This window comes from Pecten maximus, chromosome 1 (assembly GCF_902652985.1).
Source record: "Pecten maximus chromosome 1, xPecMax1.1, whole genome shotgun sequence".
Lineage (NCBI taxonomy): Eukaryota > Metazoa > Mollusca > Bivalvia > Pectinida > Pectinidae > Pecten > Pecten maximus.
In genome coordinates, this window is record NC_047015.1 from 2,681,952 (window position 1) to 2,702,791 (window position 20,840).

The 20,840-nt window shown below is 34.9% G+C and overlaps 2 protein-coding genes across 3 annotated transcripts in view; both read left to right on the top strand.

The window, feature by feature from the left end:
* The window catches only part of LOC117322354, a 94,942-nt gene that overhangs the window by 40,274 nt on the left and 33,828 nt on the right, over positions 1-20,840 (top strand). For both annotated transcript variants that reach the window (XM_033877227.1, XM_033877220.1), the window contains exons 2-4: positions 2,742-2,908; positions 5,424-5,525; positions 6,009-6,107. In XM_033877227.1, the coding sequence (XP_033733118.1) occupies positions 2,742-2,908; positions 5,424-5,525; positions 6,009-6,107 (368 nt within the window). The remainder of the gene's footprint in view (positions 1-2,741; positions 2,909-5,423; positions 5,526-6,008; positions 6,108-20,840) is intronic.
* On the top strand, positions 7,268-14,386 carry LOC117322370. The gene is made up of 5 exons (XM_033877239.1): positions 7,268-7,436; positions 8,503-8,630; positions 11,717-11,844; positions 13,309-13,477; positions 13,969-14,386. The coding sequence occupies exons 1-5, from the start codon at positions 7,312-7,314 to the stop codon at positions 14,187-14,189; spliced, it is 771 nt and encodes a 256-aa protein (XP_033733130.1). The 5' UTR covers positions 7,268-7,311; the 3' UTR covers positions 14,190-14,386.

Here is a 20,840-nt window from a genome sequence, read left to right on the forward strand (position 1 = left end):
AACCAATTGTTTTCCCATAGACCTTAGTGTTAACGTTTTGGATTATTTCATTCAAATTCTTGAATTAAATATGACGATTATGGTTTATAACAAAAGTTTAGGGTCTGATATAACACCTAATCAAAAAAAAAAGTTGGGTCCTTCAGCTCAAATTTTCTCCAGGGTAGCCATTTTGAAAATAGGTGAATTTCGCAGTAAAAATTCTCAAAAATCTTAAATGTTTACCTGTTTACTATTATTACGTGAACTTTTGGGAAAAAAAACAATCGGACTTAAGAAATTTATATCAACATTTCTTATTGATAGTTACCTATCAGGCTACATATCTATTTTCTCACTTCATAACATACTGGCCAATCAGTGGCTGCCAGACATTTTATCCTTGGCTCAACGTTCTATACACAGGGGCTGTTTCAAAAATATATTTTTTCAATTGGTTGGTTGTTCCCTAGGTGGTGTAAAGGTTAAATGAGATGTACGGTGGTTAGGTAGTGTACAGTTAAATGAGATGTAGTGTGCTTAAGTTGTTTACAGTTAAATGATTGAAATCTCAGTGTCTGCCGCGTACTCGTAACATTCTACTGTTTTACGGTCCAACGCTGTGATTTCTTAAGACCGTTTATGTGTTTAAAATGTTTACATTTTGTATCTGTGAGTAGACTTGGTCCTGTTTTGTTCTGTATCTGTTTATATCTCAAGTCTCACGATTAGATATATGGTGGTGTTAAAGGGTCGCACAGGTTGTCACTCAGTTTTGCGAACGTAATGTCAAATTTTATACCAAACATGAGCGCATATTAACTCGAATGTTCGGATAACTCAGAGATTGGAAGTTCGGCTATCAATTAAGTGCAGTGGGGCTTATAACTAAAATACATGAGGTCATTTTGAGGTTCATGTAAACAGTTAATCAAGTGATATTTATCCAGATTAAAAATAACTATTCTGTTCCAATCAAACAGAAGTAACTTGACTTGAATTGTTAATATGTATCATGGCTATCCATAGGTATTGATTTTGACATTAAATTTGTTAAGCTACCTGTTAATTTCGGCAAAACAGACATAAAAAGCATGTTTCATGAGAACAAATAAAGCTCATGTGGATCAGTCATATTGCACAAAATGACCATGCCGTTATGGTCACAGGGGTCTATAGCAGGTAGTGCGATCGTTTGTTTGACCAGATTTTACTTGATCAGATCATAAACGTTGATTCTCTTTTGAACTTGAAACGCAAATGGCGGCTGTGAATTATATTGCACAGTTATGGAAGAAAGGAGGGCATTTCAATTACTAAAAATGCCCATATTAGATATTATGAACACATCTGGGCACTGCTAAAGGAATGTTTTAGAGACAAATAGTCAAATAGTGAAGTTTGTGGCTATTTTAAGAATTTTGGATATTTTACCTCACACTCTGCAGTTTAACTATTTTTCCTAAAGTCTGGCTACTTGCAAAGATCATAGTTCTTTATTGTGTCTGATAAGATCGTTTTTGAAGATTGAAATGCCTCCCTAGATGTCAAAAATGTGTTATAAAATTCACAACCGCCATTTAAATGAAACACGAAAATTACAGTGTTTTTGAGTGGTTGGACTTTTAATCAAGAAAATTGAACTACATCATACAAAACATGGGGACTTGTCAACTCGAATTTTCAGATAATTTGAAGGTTGCCAGTTAACCTCACTTTATCCAAATGAGAACTAGATTTGCATGTCGGTCTGAACGATGTAGCAGAAAAAGCTTATCCCTGACTTGTGACGTTTGATGGTCTTTATCAACATAAGATATGCGAATCAGTTCATTGACCTCAGATATGCTTTACACTGCACCATATACAGATGATAACACGTATAATAGTAACAGCGGTTTATACCCAAGTTGATTCAGTATCGAATTACTTGTTCCCAGTATCAAGATTTCTGTGACAAATGTCGACTACTTTTAGAAAAAAACCAGGACAAGTTTCGCGAGATGAAAATTGATGAAGACCATGGGGAAAATGGTCGACATCATGATTTTATTGGGAAGTATTCTTTTTTGTACATGCCACATGAAGTCAAACGAAAATTGATTCTTGCAGAGCCTAGTGTTTCCGGTGTCACCACCATAACTCTCATTTAAAGAACTACTTAACCATGATTCAACTTAGATTTGTATAGCGGGTGTAGTCGTGATCTAGATTTGTATAGCGGGTGTCGTAGTGACCTAGACGTGTATGGCGGGTGTCGTCATGACCTAGATTTGTATAGCGGGTGTCGCCATGACCTAGATTTGTATAGCAGGTGTCGTCGTGACCTAGATTTGTTTGGCGGGTGTCGCCATGACCTAGATTTGTATAGCGCGTGTCGTCGATGAAGCAGAAGACGTTTATTATTCTTGAACTCCTTTTTTTTTTTTTTCTACGTCGGTATTGTTTCTCAATCCGAAATATGTATTTTGCGTATTATTCCACGACAATGATGTAAAATTTCATGCCGTAAATTTGTCCCTCGAACAGGTTACACAATATCATTGTGAAGACCATGATCGTTAACTGTTTCGTATTTTTTTTATTTTTCCCTCTCCCCTATTGTTTGCCCCTCCTATCGTTTACCCGTGAAAAAAGGATATATCACAATAGGTCTGAATGTGAATCGCTCAATGATTTATAGATTTACACAAAAGTCTTAGAGATTGCTTAAAGTTCAATCATCCGACATCTCGGCACAATATTTGCATTTTATTTTCCAGACACCAAAACAACGACGTGAGACGATATTTAGCAATGGTAGGCTGTTCTGACGTGAGGCAATATTCGACTATGGTGGACAGTTATGATGACAAATTTGGAAGTGGCATGTATGCAGCTAACGGCTACTCTTTGTACCTCAGTCAGGCAACAATCCTTGATTGCGTCGGTAAATGAAATAAATAAAAAAAACTTCATATACCAAACTGTAGAATTTCTGAGACTGCAATTAGGACAGTTTCTTCGGAAAAAATGTTTGGAGATGAATGTTTAAAAAGCACATTTTATTGTTTCATTTTCACAAAGATTTTATTGATAAAACATAATGGGTGTAGGGCAGCAGGCTGATATCTGTATGGTGCCTCTCCCTAAGTAGGACTAATAGAATAGATTTAAAGTTGAAAACAGATAAGTTTCCTCTATCAGAACATTAACTTTTACACTATTTCCACTACTTTACCTCACTGCCCACATTCTCACTTAGATTATTTTACCTTGATTGTGAACGATAAGGCACCACCGAGAGTTAAACGTTTTGTAATACAACGCTTGAGAATAACATGGCTAAGGTCAAAAGGAATTACATATGTATATTGAGGATAAAATGGAGAGCCGTTATCAACTATAAATAATTAATCAGAAAGAGAATCTCCAAAATCATTTTGTTCTATTTAATGACAATTGCTACTTTTTTGTTAGTATTGTAATTAATTGAATATGTCTTTATCCAACTCAAAAAACAAAAGTAGCTACAGACTAATTAGCATAATTAACATCCATATCCAAAACTTGTATGCGAACATTTTTCGATCGATTCAATGAATTCTATTTTCTCATTTTCGACAATCTTTTAGGTGCTATTAAGAAAGGATATGGATACCAATTCAATGACTATTCTTATATATGCGTGTTTACCTCATGATATTCTTCTTGAGAAATTATCAGTTTCTGGTGTATTGGAACTTTCGGTCAAATTAATAGGACATTATCTCTCCTACCTGACATAACGAACTAAGATTCAAGGCTCCCCCAGTAGCTGGAGTAATATCACAAAAGTGTAACCCAAGGCTCAATTCTTTGACAACTTCTGTTCAACATATTCATAAATGACATCTTCGCAATTCAACACTGTAAACTTTATGCCGACGGCAACACCCTGTCACAATTATCAACAAACTTAACATCTGCACTGGTACAAGAAAATAAACACCTAATACACTGGTAAAACATAAATTAAACACAACTCTAGGGAAAACATAGCCAACAAGAAATATCTTTAAAAAATATAAACGCGAAGTTTTAATGCTGGTGGTTATAATATAAATCGGGCGTGGATGTTGGCTTTAAACTTTTAACTTCCACAGACATTCCACAAGTTAAAACTAGTACATACGGCTTCAGATATACAAACATATTAAACATTCTCTAAGTTAGAACTAGTACATACGGCTTCAGATATACAAACATATTAGTATTAGTATACAAACATACTAATATGATCTTATATGTTGTGTCCACTGGTCAGAAGTGAAGAGAAAAATACGTTTAAATGGCGGATATATAATGAAATGCTCGCCACTTACACCCCCTGCCAGCTACCGTAAATGCCAAAGAAATTTGATTATGTTTAACACAATACGACTAAAACTAGACACAAAAAATATGTACATTAGATATCATTTCCTCAGATGTTTGCCTACTCAACAACTTTAAGGGTCATGTATTTAGGTAATCTATATAGGTAATCTATATAGGTAATCTATATAGGTAATCTATATAGGTCATCTATATAGGTCACCTATATAGGTAATCTTTATAGGTCATCTGGATGATGTTGAATTTCAAACACGAATAAATATCGAAATATATGCACATAAATATTTATGTAATACACCGAAATGTTTGTTTGAACATGTAGTTTCTTAAAATCACAAACAGTTTCCTGTAGATGAATTTTTTTTCTACAGAGTTACTTTGTGGTACGATGTAGCATGGATTAATTCTATGTCACACAAATAATCAGACCCGGTATATAGCCAGGCTGTTATGCTCCCAAGTGTCTATAGCACAAGGGTAGGAGCATTCGTTTGACCGGATTTGACTTTATGTATGTATAAACACTTATTTAAAATGCAAATGGTGGCTGTAAATGATATTACAAATATGACATAAAGGGGGGCATTTCAGTCATTAAAAATGCTCCTATATCATACTTTTAGGACATCTGATCATAGTAAGAGAGACCTTTTTAGAAAAATTGTTAAACTAGTGAGTTTGGGACTTTTTCTTCTAAAAGCAGTCTTCTTGCTATGTCTAGAGATCTTCATAGTGTCTAATAAGAGCATTTTTGATGTTTGAAATACCTCCTTATATGCCGTATTTGTGTGATATCATTCATAACTGCCATTTGCATTTCAATGTCAATAGAAAAACAGTGTTTATACATATCAAAAAGTCAAATCTGGTCAAACCAATGATCCTGATTTGTTTTTAGACTCTCGTGATCAAAGCGACATGACCATTTTGTGTAATATGTGAGATACAAATGAGCTAATTATGTCCCCTGAAATATGCATTTTTCGCATGTTTTCTTGAAATTGTTTAAACAGCTTAACAAATAACATGTCAACAGCAAGTCCCACCGGTTTGCCATGATACATATTTAAATATATTCCATATTATAGAGCGGATATGCAAACGGCAGAGTGCGCATGTACCCATTACGGTAGCGGATTTCGGAACAGCAGACGGGCGTACGTCCCTACAGCTACTCAACAATGTTATCGGTATGTCCTTGTATGTTACGAAAGATACAAACAATGATACTATTGTAATGTTGCTACCACGTTTGCTATAAACATACTATCAAGTTACTTCAGTGTGGCAATAGTCCATTGTTCTCTGTCCGTCCTACTATCCAGTTACTTCAGTGTAACAATAACCCATTGTTCTCTGTCCGTCCTAATATCCAGTTACTTCAGTGTGACAATAATCCATTGTTCTCTGTCCGTCCTAATATCCAGTTACTTCAGTGTGACAATAATCCATTGTTCTCTGTCCGTCCTACAATCCAGTTACTTCAGTGTGACAATAATCCATTGTTCTTTGCCGTCCTAATATCTAGTTACTTCAGTGTGACAATAACCCATTGTTCTTTGCCGTTCTACTATCAAGTTACTGCAGTGTGACAATAATCCATTGTTCTCTGTCCGTCCTGTAATACCAGGTACATAACGGATGGAGTAATAATTGATATTAATCTTCCTCAGCCACAACACAAGAGCTGTCTGGGGTGGCTAAGCCTGTCATGATATATCATGAGGACCAGACCAACAATGACTTTACCTTGCTGTATCGGGTTATTCAAGGTAACCAAGGGTTAATCGTTATGATGATGTGTAGAAATATAACCACGAGTTTATGTAACACGCTCGATTATTATTTTGATGCCGACGGGCGAATTAAATAAGATTGTAAAGTACTTATATTTATGATTATGCTTATGTGAATTATATTATTATTTTAACAAGATTTTAACGGTCATCTGAGTTTTTATATATTTTAGCATATTTGAACCCTGTGGACCTTGAATGAAGGTTATGGTCATTCATTTCAACAATCATTATAGCCCTTTACCCATGAATGCTACAAACCAAATATCTGCTTTCTTGGCCTCTTGGTTATCAAGAAGTTGTTTAAAGATTTTAGCATATTTGACCCCTGTGACATTGAATGAAGGTCAATGTCTATCATTTGAACAATCTTTATAGCCCTTTACCCAAGAATTCTACAAATCAAATATCAGGTCCTGGTCATCTTGGTTATCAAGAAAAAGTTGTTTAAACATTTCAGCATATTTGACCCATGTGACCTTGAATTAAGGTAAAGGTCATCCATTTGAACACACTTGATAGCCCCTCACACCAACATGCTACAAACCTAAAATTGGGTCTCTGGGCCTTTGGTTATCAAGAAGAAGTTGTTTAAATATTCAAGCATATTTGACCTATGCGACCTTGAATGAAGGTCAAGGTAATCTATTTGAACAATCATTATATCCCTTCATCCCAGCATGCTACAGACCTAGTATCCGGTCTCTGGGCCTGTTTGTAACTGAGATGAAGTTGAAAATGTAAATTGTTTTCGACGCACGACGGACGACGGACGACTGCACGACGGACGACGCCGGACAAAAGATGTGTCAGCTTACATAAACATGAAGTTAACGACCGGGCACACAACGGCAAGATGGCCTCGAGCTGTATCATTTTAGACAAGCAGCCCTGGCGGATTTGAGGGGGGCATGGGCGGGGGGGGGGGGGCACGCCCCCTCAAATTGCATGAATCTATAGTGAAATACACTAGAATGCAGGATTCTGCAATCACCTGCTAAAATTTTCCCTGGGGAGTACCTCCGGACCACTCGTAATTTGGCACCCCCTCCCCCCTAACTGAAAATCCTGTATCTGACCTTGAGCAGTGTATGTATATGATGGCATTACCAAAGCATGATCAAATTACGATATTAATTCACTAACGTTTGTATCAGGTACGGAAGACGAAGGACAAGGTATGCTCAAGCTGTCATCTAATGTATTCCAGGCTGCTGTTGGGAGGTCAATGTATGAGCAATGCCTCCCAAACAACTCCGTGGACATAGCATTCTCATCTATAGCAGTGCATAACTTGTCCAGAAGGTAAAACACGGAGAAATATAGTTTGCATTAATTGCATGTATAAACAGATGCAAAAAAAAACAAATAATCTGACAGATGATTAAACCTCTTATTATATCAAAATGCCATGGTATATCACGCGGGTACTATCCTGTAATGTCACGTCATGGTATATCGCGCGGGTACTATCCTGTAATGTCACGGTATATCGCGCGGGTACTTTCCTGTAATGTCACGGATAACCGAGGCTGGTACTATCCTGTAATGTTACGGTATACCGCGCGGGAACTATCCTGTAATGTCAAGGTTTACCGCGCGGGTACTATCCTGTAATGTTACGGTATACCGCGCACGAACTATCCTGTAATGTCAAGGTTTACCGCGCGGGTACTATCCTGTAATGTCACGGTATACCACGCGGGTACTATCCTGTAATGTCATGCTATACCGCGCGGGACCTATCCTGTAATGTCACGGTATAGCGCGCGGGTACTATCATGTAATGTCACCGTAAACCGCGCGGGTACTATCCTGTAATGTCACGGTATATCGCGCGGGTACTTTCCTGTAATGTCACGGATAACCGAGGCGGGTACTATCCTGTAATGTTACGGTATACCGCGCGGGAACTATCCTGTAATGTCAAGGTTTACCGCGCGGGTACTATCCTGTAATGTTACGGTATATCGCGCACGAACTATCCTGTAATGTCAAGGTTTACCGCGCGGGTACTATCCTGTAATGTCACGGTATACCACGCGGGTACTATCCTGTAATGTCATGCTATACCGCGCGGGTGCTATCCTGTAATGTCACGGTATAGCGCGCGGGTACTATCCTGTAATGTCACGGTATAGCGCGCGGGTACTATCATGTAATGTCACCGTAAACCGCGCGGGTACTATCCTGTTATGTCACGGTATACCGCGCGGGTACTATCCTGTAATGTCACGGTATACCGTGCGGGTGCTTTCCTTTAATGACACTGTTTACCGCGCGGGATACTATCCTGGCTAGCATCGCGGTGGTTACACCGGGTAAAATATTGAAGCATTATGAGCAATAATACGTAATTTGTATGCCTCAGACCTTGTCGGATAGAGGGTGGAGTCTTATCATGTGACGGTACTGAGAAGGAAAAGGCGGTAGTAAAAGAACAGTCTGCTCGGGATTGGGAACAATTTGTGTGCATGAGAGGAAAAGAACTCAGCCCAGGTACGGATAATCATCAATACATGTATATATGTTTTTTTTAATCCACATGCAACAGCATTTAGGATTACAATATGCATAATATATATTACATATTATGTAATTTTTTTAAAATGTTGGAGAACAGCTAACACAATTTAAAAGCAATATCTATAATAAAGGTCTCTACGTCATAGCCTTATGACGTCACAGTAAGAAAATCCTTATACAAATCAGTAACAATTAATATACCTCTACTTATTTTACTCTATTATTATTCACCTTATTTCCTCCAATAATGAAGATTACATAAATAGAGTATTTACAGTATAAACAACATTCAAACGAGGATCATATACATATAATTATTTTTAATTAAGTGGTTCATATATTTTAAACATTTGATACAAAATCTTAAATTTGTGAGTCTGAAATATTCAATATCTTCATTTGATAATTCATCATTAAATGTACTTTCCAACAATTGAATAGTTAAATCAAAGTCTGATTAATCATGTAGATATGTCAAGAAAATTACCCATGTTTCTGATCAAAGAACACCACAGTTCGCCTCTGACATATTCAGTTTTGTCACGGTGAGGAAGTACATGTATTATGGTATCACTGTATATTACGCATACTCTAAAAATAAAATGAATAAATAGATGATGTGATTCAAACTCATTATGAATTGATTTAAATCTGAAAAAATCGTTATCTTTGGACATGTTCTAACCATGCATTTTCTTCTGTCCTAAAGATATTTTTATAAACAAGTTTTTTTCCATTATAACTTTCCTGGAAAGGACCCAAGTTTTATATAATTAACAAAAATGTCATACAAGGAATATTTCCTCAAGATACGTATAATATCGGGTATAAAACCCTCTTGCTTTCCACTATCAAAATGAAGCATACAAATTTAGTAAGAAATATTCTATGTACAAGCATACTACTATTCATATCATAAATTTGTGCTAGAAATATAATTTCTTGATATCAATATATGATTCAATGCTTGTCCAGCTATGCAATGGTACACACATGTCTGTTATGGTGCATTTTTTCCAATCCTATGCACTATGAAATGTTGTGCTCGTTCTAAAATTATAAGTTAAGTTTTGGAAAGTAACCAAAGCTCGTACCCAAATAAAGTAGTACTAACTTAGCTACTGTGAGAGGGTTGAGGGCACTAGGATGAACACCAGACATAATAAGAGATATAATACCAGTTTTTAATTTACAACATGCTCCAGTAGTTCTTTCAAACGAATTTCTTTTACAATTTAATAATATCCCTACATGTTTATTTTCCTCAACTGCTGGTAAAACACATTTGTATAAACATATATCTTGCACGTGAAGTAGAGTGCGTTAATTGGAAAACAATACAATTTTACTTCTGGCAGAAGAGAACATAAATCTCCACATTTTACTATAGTTTTCACATATGTCGACCATACTTACGAGGCAAATATCGTCCGCTTCAGTTGGTACAGTTACTTTTAAGTAAATAATTACAGATCCTTTACCACAAGTTTCTATTTCATTCCATAATTCAGTAATAAAAATCAAGTACATTTTTGCGGACAAAGATCCACCTTGTAAAATCCCTCTTTCCATCTGTACACTCTTTGACTTTAAGCCGTTAAACAAAATAATACGACTTTTCACATTTGTATACATTTCTTTTAGAAGAACCAACATTTTGCCTATGAGTCCCATTTAATGTATTTTGAACAATAGACCAGCGTGCCATACTGTATTAACGCCTTACTGCTGTCTAAAAAAGCAACATAAACATTGGAACCGTTTTCCATATTGTAGCTAATACATTCTTCTAAGTTAAATGATGTACATAGGCTACAAAGGTTATTTTGGTAAGCAGACTGCTGTCTGTTGGGAAAAGTGTTTGAACATATAACAGAATTGATTCTACTTAATATTGTCATTTCAAAAAGCCCAGCCTATCAGGAAATTGGCATTCGAACATGATGTCAGTTGACAAGCGACGTGAAAGGCGGGCGGAGCATATTACCGAGGGCACCTTTTATGTGCAGATGACAGTTTTTGCTTTAGGTGGAGGTGGTCAAAACAATTGGACTACTTATAAACGTTAAATACATTACTTCAGCTTGCCTTGTGAAATATTCTTTATAAAATATAGGTCACCATAGTCTGGATGTTTCAAATATAAAAAGGACACCGCTTTCTTGCCTGTGTATCAAAATATTTTCGAGTTAAAATATCTCCTGTTTGTATCATCTTCCCTTGGCAGATATAGCCGTCAGTTCTGGCCTTTACACATGAAATTTTCACCAATCAAAACGAGCGTTACCGATGTACTTCATCGGTGATGTTTACAAACACACATGAAGCTTGTCATTTTGATGAGTGATGTTTACAAACACGCAGGCAGGCTTGTGTCATTTTGATGAGATGTGTGATCAGTAACTTCTATCTATTGATCAAACACTGTGAATGATTCCCCAAAGATTGTACGTCTCTGTATTTAGGTAAAATGCCATGATATAGCCGACATGGCACCTCTGAATGCAATTTAATTGGATGCCCAGGGCGTGACGGTTTAAACACGACTATATCTGCCAAGGGTTCGTGGAGTATAACGTAATATGAAGCCCTGGCTAGTGAAGATGTGTTGGTATCAGTATAATAAAGTTTCAATACGGAGTTTCTGTTTTCCCTCGACCATCCTTACTTTACTTACTTGCCTTGACTATACTTATTTCCCATGACCATTCATGTTTCCTTCGGATTCGCATTGGGAAATAGACCTGGTATCGGGAAGCCAGAAACTTGATATATCCCTCTATCCCATACTTTAATTTCTGGTAACATAGAAGCACAGCAGTTTGAAAAGATGTCGAATAAGAGCATTTAAAAGCAACTTTAGTCGGAGAATTATATATCTGCTGTAATTCTACAGTTGGGGCTAAGGTAAAGGCATACCAGTAAAGTATTATCGGCTATATATATTACAGCTTATACGGTTTTGGAGATTTGTTTATAACTTGAAGATGATATTGTATTTGGGTTATGATAGTGTCCAAGTATTATTGATTTTACTATTACGGTCAACCAATTAACAGGTGGCTATTTAGTGGTACTGAACTGTGGAGTTGACAAAGACGGTAAAGGCCTTTTTCCAATAAAGGGAGGAATGCCACAACTCGGGAAATTACTAAGTACAATGCTTCATGATGGTCTTATTACACAGGTGAGTAAGTGTTTCCATGACATCGTGATACAGAAGTGGGTGTCGTTATAACATCGTGACATAAGTGTATGTGTCGTTATGACATTGTGACATAAGCGTCTTTATGACATCATAACACAGATGTGTATGTCTATCTTTAAGCCATCGTAACACAAGTGTCTGTGTGTGTGGTTATGACATCGTAATACAGGTGTGGGTGTCGTGATGACGTCGTGACAAAAGTGTATGTGTTATCATGACATCGTAACAAGTATGTGTGTATGTCGTTATGACATCGTTACACGTGCGTGTGTCGTTATGACATCGTATCACATGTGTATGACGTTATGACATCGTAACACAAGTGTGTGTGTCGTTATTGCATCGTAACAGGTGTGTATGTGACGTTATGACATCGTGACACGACTGTGCAAGTGTCGTTTTGAAATCAATACATGTGTCGTTATGACATCGATACATGGGTTTTAAAGTGTCGTTATAACATTGTAACACACGTGTGTATGTGTGCTGTTATGACATCGTAACCATGGTGTGTATGTGTGCTGTTATGACATTGACACACGTGCGTGTGTCGTTATGACATCGATACACAGGTGTATTTGTGTCGTTATGACATCGATACACAGGTGTATGTGTGTAGTTATGACATCATTACACGTGTGCCTGTGTGACGGTATGACATCGTAACACAGGTGTGTATGTGTCGTTATGGCATCGTAACACAAGTGTGTATGTCGTTATGACATCGTTACACGTGCGTGTGTCGTTATGACATCGTAACACAAGTTTGTGTCGTTATGACATCCCTACAGATGCGTGTGTCGTTATAACATCGTAACACAGGTGTGTATGTGTTGTTATGCCATCGTTACACGTGCGTGTTATTGAATAAGTAAAATTTTACATAGAACGTGTTTTATATTTGAAATACAGTTTCATCAATCATAAGCATTGAAGTCAATATTTTATTTGTTTCAAAGGGGTATGAAAACAATTATTTGCAAACTTAAGTAATATTCTGCTACGCGGTTTCAAACATTTTTTTCATACACATATGAAACAAGAAATATTGACATGAATGATTGATTATACTTCAAACTTCATCTTCCCATAACTTCATCACTTCTGGATATCGAAATCAGTAGTATGACGTCACAATTACAACCGATAACGTTAACAGGAGAAAGTCATAAACCAAACAAGCTGAACAAAAGAAAACTAATTCTAATAGCTTACATACGCGTATCTTCTTTAGTTTTATCAATACTTTAGCAGAAGATGAGAAAGTCGCGTATCTTCTTTAGTTCTATCTCGACTCTAGAAGATGAGAAAGTCTGTGATTACACGACGAGTGAAGAAAACATAGTCACCAGACTTATGTTAGGGTAATAATTTAGTTCCTGTAATTATCATGCTTGTTTAGTGAGTAGTGTTTAATTTTATGAATGTCTGATTCGGGTATAGGAGGAATTCCTCGGCACGAACTTTGATGTGGACATATACAGAACTGAGGAAGACCACAGCCGCCCGTTTACACAGGGGGACAGGCTGACGCAGATGGGTCTAGAACTGCTATCGGTTCGCTCATTCACCAACTGGCTGGAGCATCACACGTTCGAAATCGTGGATAAAGGTATACCACTCGAGCTTCTTTATAGTCTTTCTTGGGAAACAAAGTTATCTTAACACGAAAAACGAATACATTCGTAATTTGGAAAGATGTTAATGATCTTTAAAAAGAAAGGATGAGATGACCAGGACTTGTCAATAATAAATTGTGTGAAGTTATTAGAAATTGATATTTCACTAATCCCACTTCTGAAAAAATCAATTTAAATGATACTAAAATGGCAGTAAGTGATTAAGTTTGGATGAGCTCTTGGAGCTGTCATATACGATTGTATAAAGTGTTTTTGTCTCCAGATAAACACAACAATCACGAGAATAACAAGATCTTATATATAATGTGGATTATTCTAATATAATAAACAAATTTTCTAATAAAGCTTTTGGTGAAATCAGTCAACAGCAATACCCTTCCAAGTTTAAAAACATTACATAATGATAACTCATTAAAACCCCAAGTATGCGTGCACATATAACGAATATTATATCTGTTATTAGACGAAGCTACCAAGGCAGAGTATGCCGAGAGGGTTGTGGCAGGTATAAAGCCGTGGTTCTACCACGTGGTCTTCAACGGGTTGTCGAGAACGAGGCCAAAGGAAGAAAGAAAGCGACTGACAGATCTCTACTTCGATAGGATGAGGGCATTTGCCCATGACAACCATGGCGGCAAGACTAGAATGCCATTGGTTGAGACGGTTGTCAGGAAATGCCTCTAACGGGAAAGTTGATCTTCAGACCTTGCATATATTGAAATACTCTCGACAGTATGAAGAACTCTTATTCAAAGGCATGGCCGTTAAACTATAAACTTGTATCAAAAGCATAATATCATAATCAGTTCCTACATACCCCCCTCCCCTCCTTTTATAAAACACCTTTGTAAATCATAGAAATAAAGCCGATGTGAATACCATTTTAGCACCATTTATTTTTCAAAGTCCAAAGATGTGTTTTACAACAAGAGATCTCAGAGAAATCTTTGTACCCATCATTCTTTATTTGGTCAATACATTTTTTTCTATACTTTCCTTTTACTTCCTCTTTGTCTCTAATCATTTGAAAACAAGGGGACCCCGGAACCTCATATGAAATTAGAGAACTTTAAAACACAAAATGGTCACCTTTCAACAACTTTATTGTCTAAGAAACACTTGGATTTGGCATCAGGCAAAACCTATATTTACCATCTCCAAAGAATTCTAGTAATTTTATTATGGTTTTAGTTATGTATTCTGATTTATATGAATTGTAATTTTAAATTTGGTTTTGGTGTGAAAAAAGTCAAGTCCACAAAATGGCAAAATGCGAAAAAACGCATTTTTTCTGCATGATTATGGTAAAGCATCACTCCTTGACCTCTAATAAATGTATTAACAAAATTAGAAGGTTGTGAGGTGTATACTTTTGGACTTACAAGCTTTCTAAAAACTTACCCCAACAACTTTAAAGTAAGGTTGGGACACGGATGCCGGGATGACAGCACCACAAAATGTGTAGGACAGAAGTAATAAAATCTGTGTTATGTATTCTGTCATAGGACAGAAGTAATACAATCTGTGTTACTATACTGTATTCTGTCATAGGACAGAAGTAATAAAATCTGTGTTATTATACTGTATTCTGTCATAGGACAGAAGTAATAAAATCTGTGTTACTATACTGTATTCTGTCATAGGACAGAAGTAATAAAATCTGTATTATACTGTATTCTGTTATAGGACAGAAGTAATAAAATCTGTGTTACTATACTGTATTCTGTCATTGGACAGAAGTAATAAAATCTTTATGATACTCTTTTCTGTCATAGGACAGAAGTAATAAAATCTGTGTTATACTGTATTCTGTCATAGGACAGAAGTAATACAATCTTTATTATTATGCTGTATTCTGTCATAGGACAGAAGTTATACAATCTGTGTTATACTGTATTCTGCCATAGGACAGAAGAAATAAAACCTTTGCTATTATACTGTATTCTGTTATAGGACAGAAGTAATAAAATCTTTGTTATTATACTGTATTCTGTAATAGGACAGAAGTAATAAAATCTGTGTTATTATACTGTCATAGGACAGAAGTAATAAAATCTGTGTTATTATACTGTATTCTGTCATAGGACAGAAGTAATAAAATCTTTGTTATTATACTGTATTCTGTCATAGGACAGAAGTAATAAAATCTTTATTATACTGTATTCTGTTATAGGACAGAAGTAATAAAATCTTTATTATACTGTATTCTGTCATAGGACAGACGTAATAAAATCTTTGTTATTATGCTGTATTCTGTTATAGGACAGAAGTAATAAAATCTGTGTTATTATACTGTATTCTGTCATAGGACAGAAGTAATAAAATCTTTGTTGTTATACTGTATTCTGTCATAGGACAGAAGTAAAAAATCTGTGTTATTATGCTGTATTCTGTCATAGGACAGAAGTAATAAAATCTTTGTTACTATACTGTATTCTGTCATAGGACAGAAGTAATAAAATCTTTGTTATTATACTGTATTCTGTCATAGGACAGAAGAAATGAAATCTTTACGATACTCTATTATGTCATAGGACATAAGTAATACAAGTCATCATACATATTACATCAATTATACAAAATATTAATAAATATAATAGATAATAAATCAATAATCGAAATAAATATAAAACCTTATGATAAACAAAATTATATGAATAAATGTCTCTTTTATATCCATTATTGCCCAATTATCTTACAAAATGCCATCTACCATACTTAATATGGAACACATTGATAAGATGATTCATTACACTGGAACACACTGATAAGATGGTTCATAACATTGAAAAACACTGATAACATGGTTCATTACAATGGAACATACTGATAAGATGGTTCATTACATTGGAACACACTGATAAGATGGTTCATTACATTGGAACACACTGAGAAGATAATTCATTACACTGGAACACACTGATAAGATGGTTCATTACATTGGAACATACTGATAAGATGGTTCATTACATTGGAACATACCAATCAGATGGTTCATTACATTGGAACACACTGATAAGATGGTTCATTACATTGGAACACACTGATAAGATGGTTTATTACATTGGAACACACTGATAAAATGGTTCATTACATTGGAACACACTGATAAGATAGTTCATTATATTGGAACACACTGATAAGATAGTTCATTACATTGGAACACACTGATAAGATGGTTCATTACATTGGAACACACTGATAAGATGGTTCATTACATTGGAACACACTGATAAGATGGTTAGTTACATTGGAACACACTGATAAGATGGTTCATTACATTGGAACACACTGATAAGATGGTTCATTACATATATTGCTTACAATTACCAAAAATAATCAATAAATATACTCATGAAAATAAATTAATAATGTTCTAATATTTTCTATCTCGCTTGTACTGATTAACATCTCTTGTAGCTGGCCTAAGCTATACTGACTAAATATCTACAAAAAAAAACAAAAAACAAAAACAAAAAAAAACAAAAACACGCCTATGTCCGCTCTAGATGGTATCCAATCATTCCTTATATACCTGATAGCCTGATAGGTTCATACTACAAACAGGTGTATGTATACGATTCACACTGTACACTATCAGCCCTAGGGAATGGGTTGCTAACACAAGTATATGCTTTATTTCAACATATTTTATTGTATAACATTTATACAAATGGGTTAGACAGCAGGCTTGGCCTATATAAGTCTTCCCCAATACAAACAGAACAATAGTAGAATTAAACTAAAACAATTGAAAGTGAAGAAGTATAAGAAATATGTATATAAATTAAGTCAATGGAGATGAAATATCTATGGAGATGGAATTTTTTTTATGAATATATTGATTTTTATATATGGTCAAAGGGAGGTAATTATAAAAAGAACTAACAATTAGTGGAAAAGGGAGGTAATAAGGTTCTAGTATATCCTTTGTCAAATTATGATCATGTTACAGAGTTATAAAAAGATTTTGTTCTCAGTTAATAGCTATTGCTTAGATACAGGATTGGCACCCAGCCTTAAATCCAGCAGCACTATAGATGTTCAGGCATAAAATGTCTTACTCCTCCTTCTGTAGCCATCCATCTTAGTGTGCTAGATTCAGACTGAGTGCCCCTGCATCCAAGCAAAGCTTTCATATGTTAGATATAACAAACTGTAATTATACTCTGGAATAAAAAGATTCTAGTTGAATATACTAGTTTTGAATTAAGTAAATCAATCAGAGATATTCAGGGATCAGCTGACTTTTGAAGCAGGTCGCAGGTTCACCACATTCTTATATCAAGAATATGAACAATATAGAATATATGTAAATACAGGTAAAATAATAATCAAAAACTAATTGAGCGAGTCTGGGTCTAGAAAATAACATTTGAATAAGTATGGTTAATTTTGAGTTTAATCAAATCTCTTACTATCTTTAATGTATTTTTGAACGGCATTCAGAATGTTGATATTAATTTCATCAGACAACAAGTAATTTCCATGTGTTAATATTATAGTGGTTAGATGATGCTGGTTATTGATATTTTGTTTCAACTCTTGCCTTTGCTGTTCATATAAGCAGCATTCAAAAAAGTAATGGTATGAAGTTTCATCCCCATGATTACATCTGCACAATGGTGAATCTATGAGATGATCATTAAAACGGTCAAAATTTAAATTACTTGCATTGTTTCTAAGTTGACATAATATAATATTTTCTTTTCTATTACCTTTATTTTTAAAAATGTCCGTTGTACAGATTAGACCCTGGTCTAAATTGACGGGAGTGATAAGTTTCTTAAAAACACCTAGGGATGGTGAATTTAGAATTTTAGTGTCAATGGAATTAAATTCACGTAGCATAGTTGGGAAAAAGCTGTTATAATAATTTTCTGATCTACATAGTGGCTGATTGAATAATCGTTGCCTACGGAGATGATGTACTGTGTCTTCATTGTCATTTAAGTATTGAGTGACTATATCAATTAGGTATTGGGGTGCATTATTATGTAAGATATGGTACATTAGTATAAGTTTATGTTTTTTTCGACGACTTTCTAGAGTTTCCAGTCCAAGTTCTCTGTATAATATATTATGTGGAGTTCCTTTCCTAAGTCCAGTGATAATACGTGTAGCTTCTAACTGTATTGATTCTATCAATTGTTTACATGTATTATTGCAATTATCCCAAACTACAGATGAATATTCTAGTATTGGTCTTATAAATGCTACGTACATAGTTATTAATGTTTCTCTATTTAATTTGTATTTTAAACTTTTTAGAATGTTCAATCGTTTGTAGGATTTTTCAAAGATATTTTGTATATGCTCAGACCAAGAACCATCTGAATTAAATGTTAGACCTAATTGCTTATGAGTATGTGAGTTATCTATTGGTGTGTCCAGGAAAAATAACTGGGGAATAATTTGTGTTTTTTTCCTGGAGAAAAGAACAGACTTTGTTTTATTAGGGTTGAATTTGACATCCCATTTATTGGCCCAAAAACTAATATTTTCTAGATCTGTGTTCAGGGTACCAGCTATCTCTGCTTGGTTATCATCAATTACAGCATATAGGGATGTATCATCAGCGAAAAGTTTTACTTGATTTGTTAAGGCATCTGGTAGGTCATTAATGTATAGAAGAAAAAGAAAAGGCCCCAGTACAGACCCTTGGGGAACCCCAGCATCAACATTTTTGAATGAAGAAAAGTGACCTTCTGTTATAACTCTTTGTTTTCTATTAGTTAGATAGCTATTAAACCAATTAAGAAGATTTCCAGTTATGCCATAACATTCTAATTTATGAAGTAGCCCCTTATGCCAGACACGGTCGAAAGCTTTGCTTATATCACAGAATATGAATCTAACTTCTTTTCTAGAGTCCAAATTACTAGTTATTGTATGATAGATAGATAAAAGTTGATTAGTAGTCGAATCACCAGGCATAAATCCAGATTGATGTTTAGATATAATGTTATGATCCTTAATATAATTATAAAGGTATTTAAAGATAGCCTTTTCCATTATTTTGCTAAAACAGGACGTTACTGATATAGGTCGATAATTAGATGTGTCATTTTGTTTCCCAGATCCTTTATATATAGCACTCACATTAGCCATTTTCCATTTATTTGGTATACTGCCTGTCTCAACTGTTTTATTTATGAGGAGATATAGGGGTTTTACTAGACTTTTAAGGCTTTTAATAACTTTCGGGAGTATTTCATCTGGTCCTGATGGCTTATTTTCATTTAAGAGATTAATTTGGTCTTCAATGTCCTGTTCAGTTATGTGTATTGAATGCAGGTGATAGGGTGGTGCATTAAGAATATTTGGTGGATCTTCTAAAGTGTCTGATGAAGTTGCTATTGAGGTAAAATAGTCATTAAGTGCTTCTGCTTTTTCTATGGGATGGTGAAGTAGTGTATTGTTATGTTCAAGGGGTGGTATACATGTGTCTTTGTTATTAAAATTACTGATGGATTTAGCTAATTTCCACCATTTGTTTGGGGGAACAGAATTATTTGCCAGTTTTGTTTGTAGTTTTTCTACATATTTCATTTTTTCTTCCCTAATTAGGTCAATTACAGTATTGCGGATCTGCCTATATTCTGCCCAGTGTTGTTCTAAGTTTGTTGTTATTGCAGTTTTGTGCTTTCTTTTCCTTTGACGCATTTTAAGTCTGATTGTGTTGGTCATCCACGGTTTATCAAAAGGCCTTACAGTTATAGTTTTAGATGGTACAAATTTTTCAACTAATCCAGAGACAGTATTTGTTAGAATTTCATTAAATTCGTTAACATCCATATTTTCATATATATAATGCCAATCAATATCATTAATAGCATTGTTTATACTATCATAATCAGAAAACTGATGTAGATATATATTTTTTTTATAACAAGTTTGTTTATGAATAGAGTATGACATTTCTATATGAATAGAAGAATGGTCACTGCAAAAGGGTGGTTCAACATAAGTTTTTTTAATAATATTACAATTGTTTACAAACACTACATCTATTGCAGTTGCTGTTGTAGATGTAATTCTAGTAGGTTCATTGATTACACTATTAAGATTATATTTTATGAGTAGCTGGTTAAGTTGACAGTTAGGTTGTATATTAAGCATATTTATATTAATATCACCCGTAAGTACAAAGTCTAGATGTGTTTCAGAAACTTTCTCAAGAATACTATCAAGTTTATCCCAATAATCTATCGTTGTTTCAGGTCTATAAATGCATCCTAAGAGGAATGTATGATTCTTTACTTTAACTTCTACCCAAATAAGTTCAACATCATCCACTTCTAAGTCAGTGCGTCGTTTTGTAATAACTGTGTT

Bases quoted from the DNA above. Each gene is read 5' to 3' on its own strand.
- LOC117322370 (XM_033877239.1), top strand. From the start codon at position 7,312: ATGCTCAAGCTGTCATCTAATGTATTCCAGGCTGCTGTTGGGAGGTCA. The intron at 8,631-11,716 runs GTACGGATAATC...ACCAATTAACAG, and splicing joins AGGAAAAGAACTCAGCCCAG to GTGGCTATTTAGTGGTACTG. The intron at 13,478-13,968 runs GTATACCACTCG...ATCTGTTATTAG, and splicing joins GTTCGAAATCGTGGATAAAG to ACGAAGCTACCAAGGCAGAG.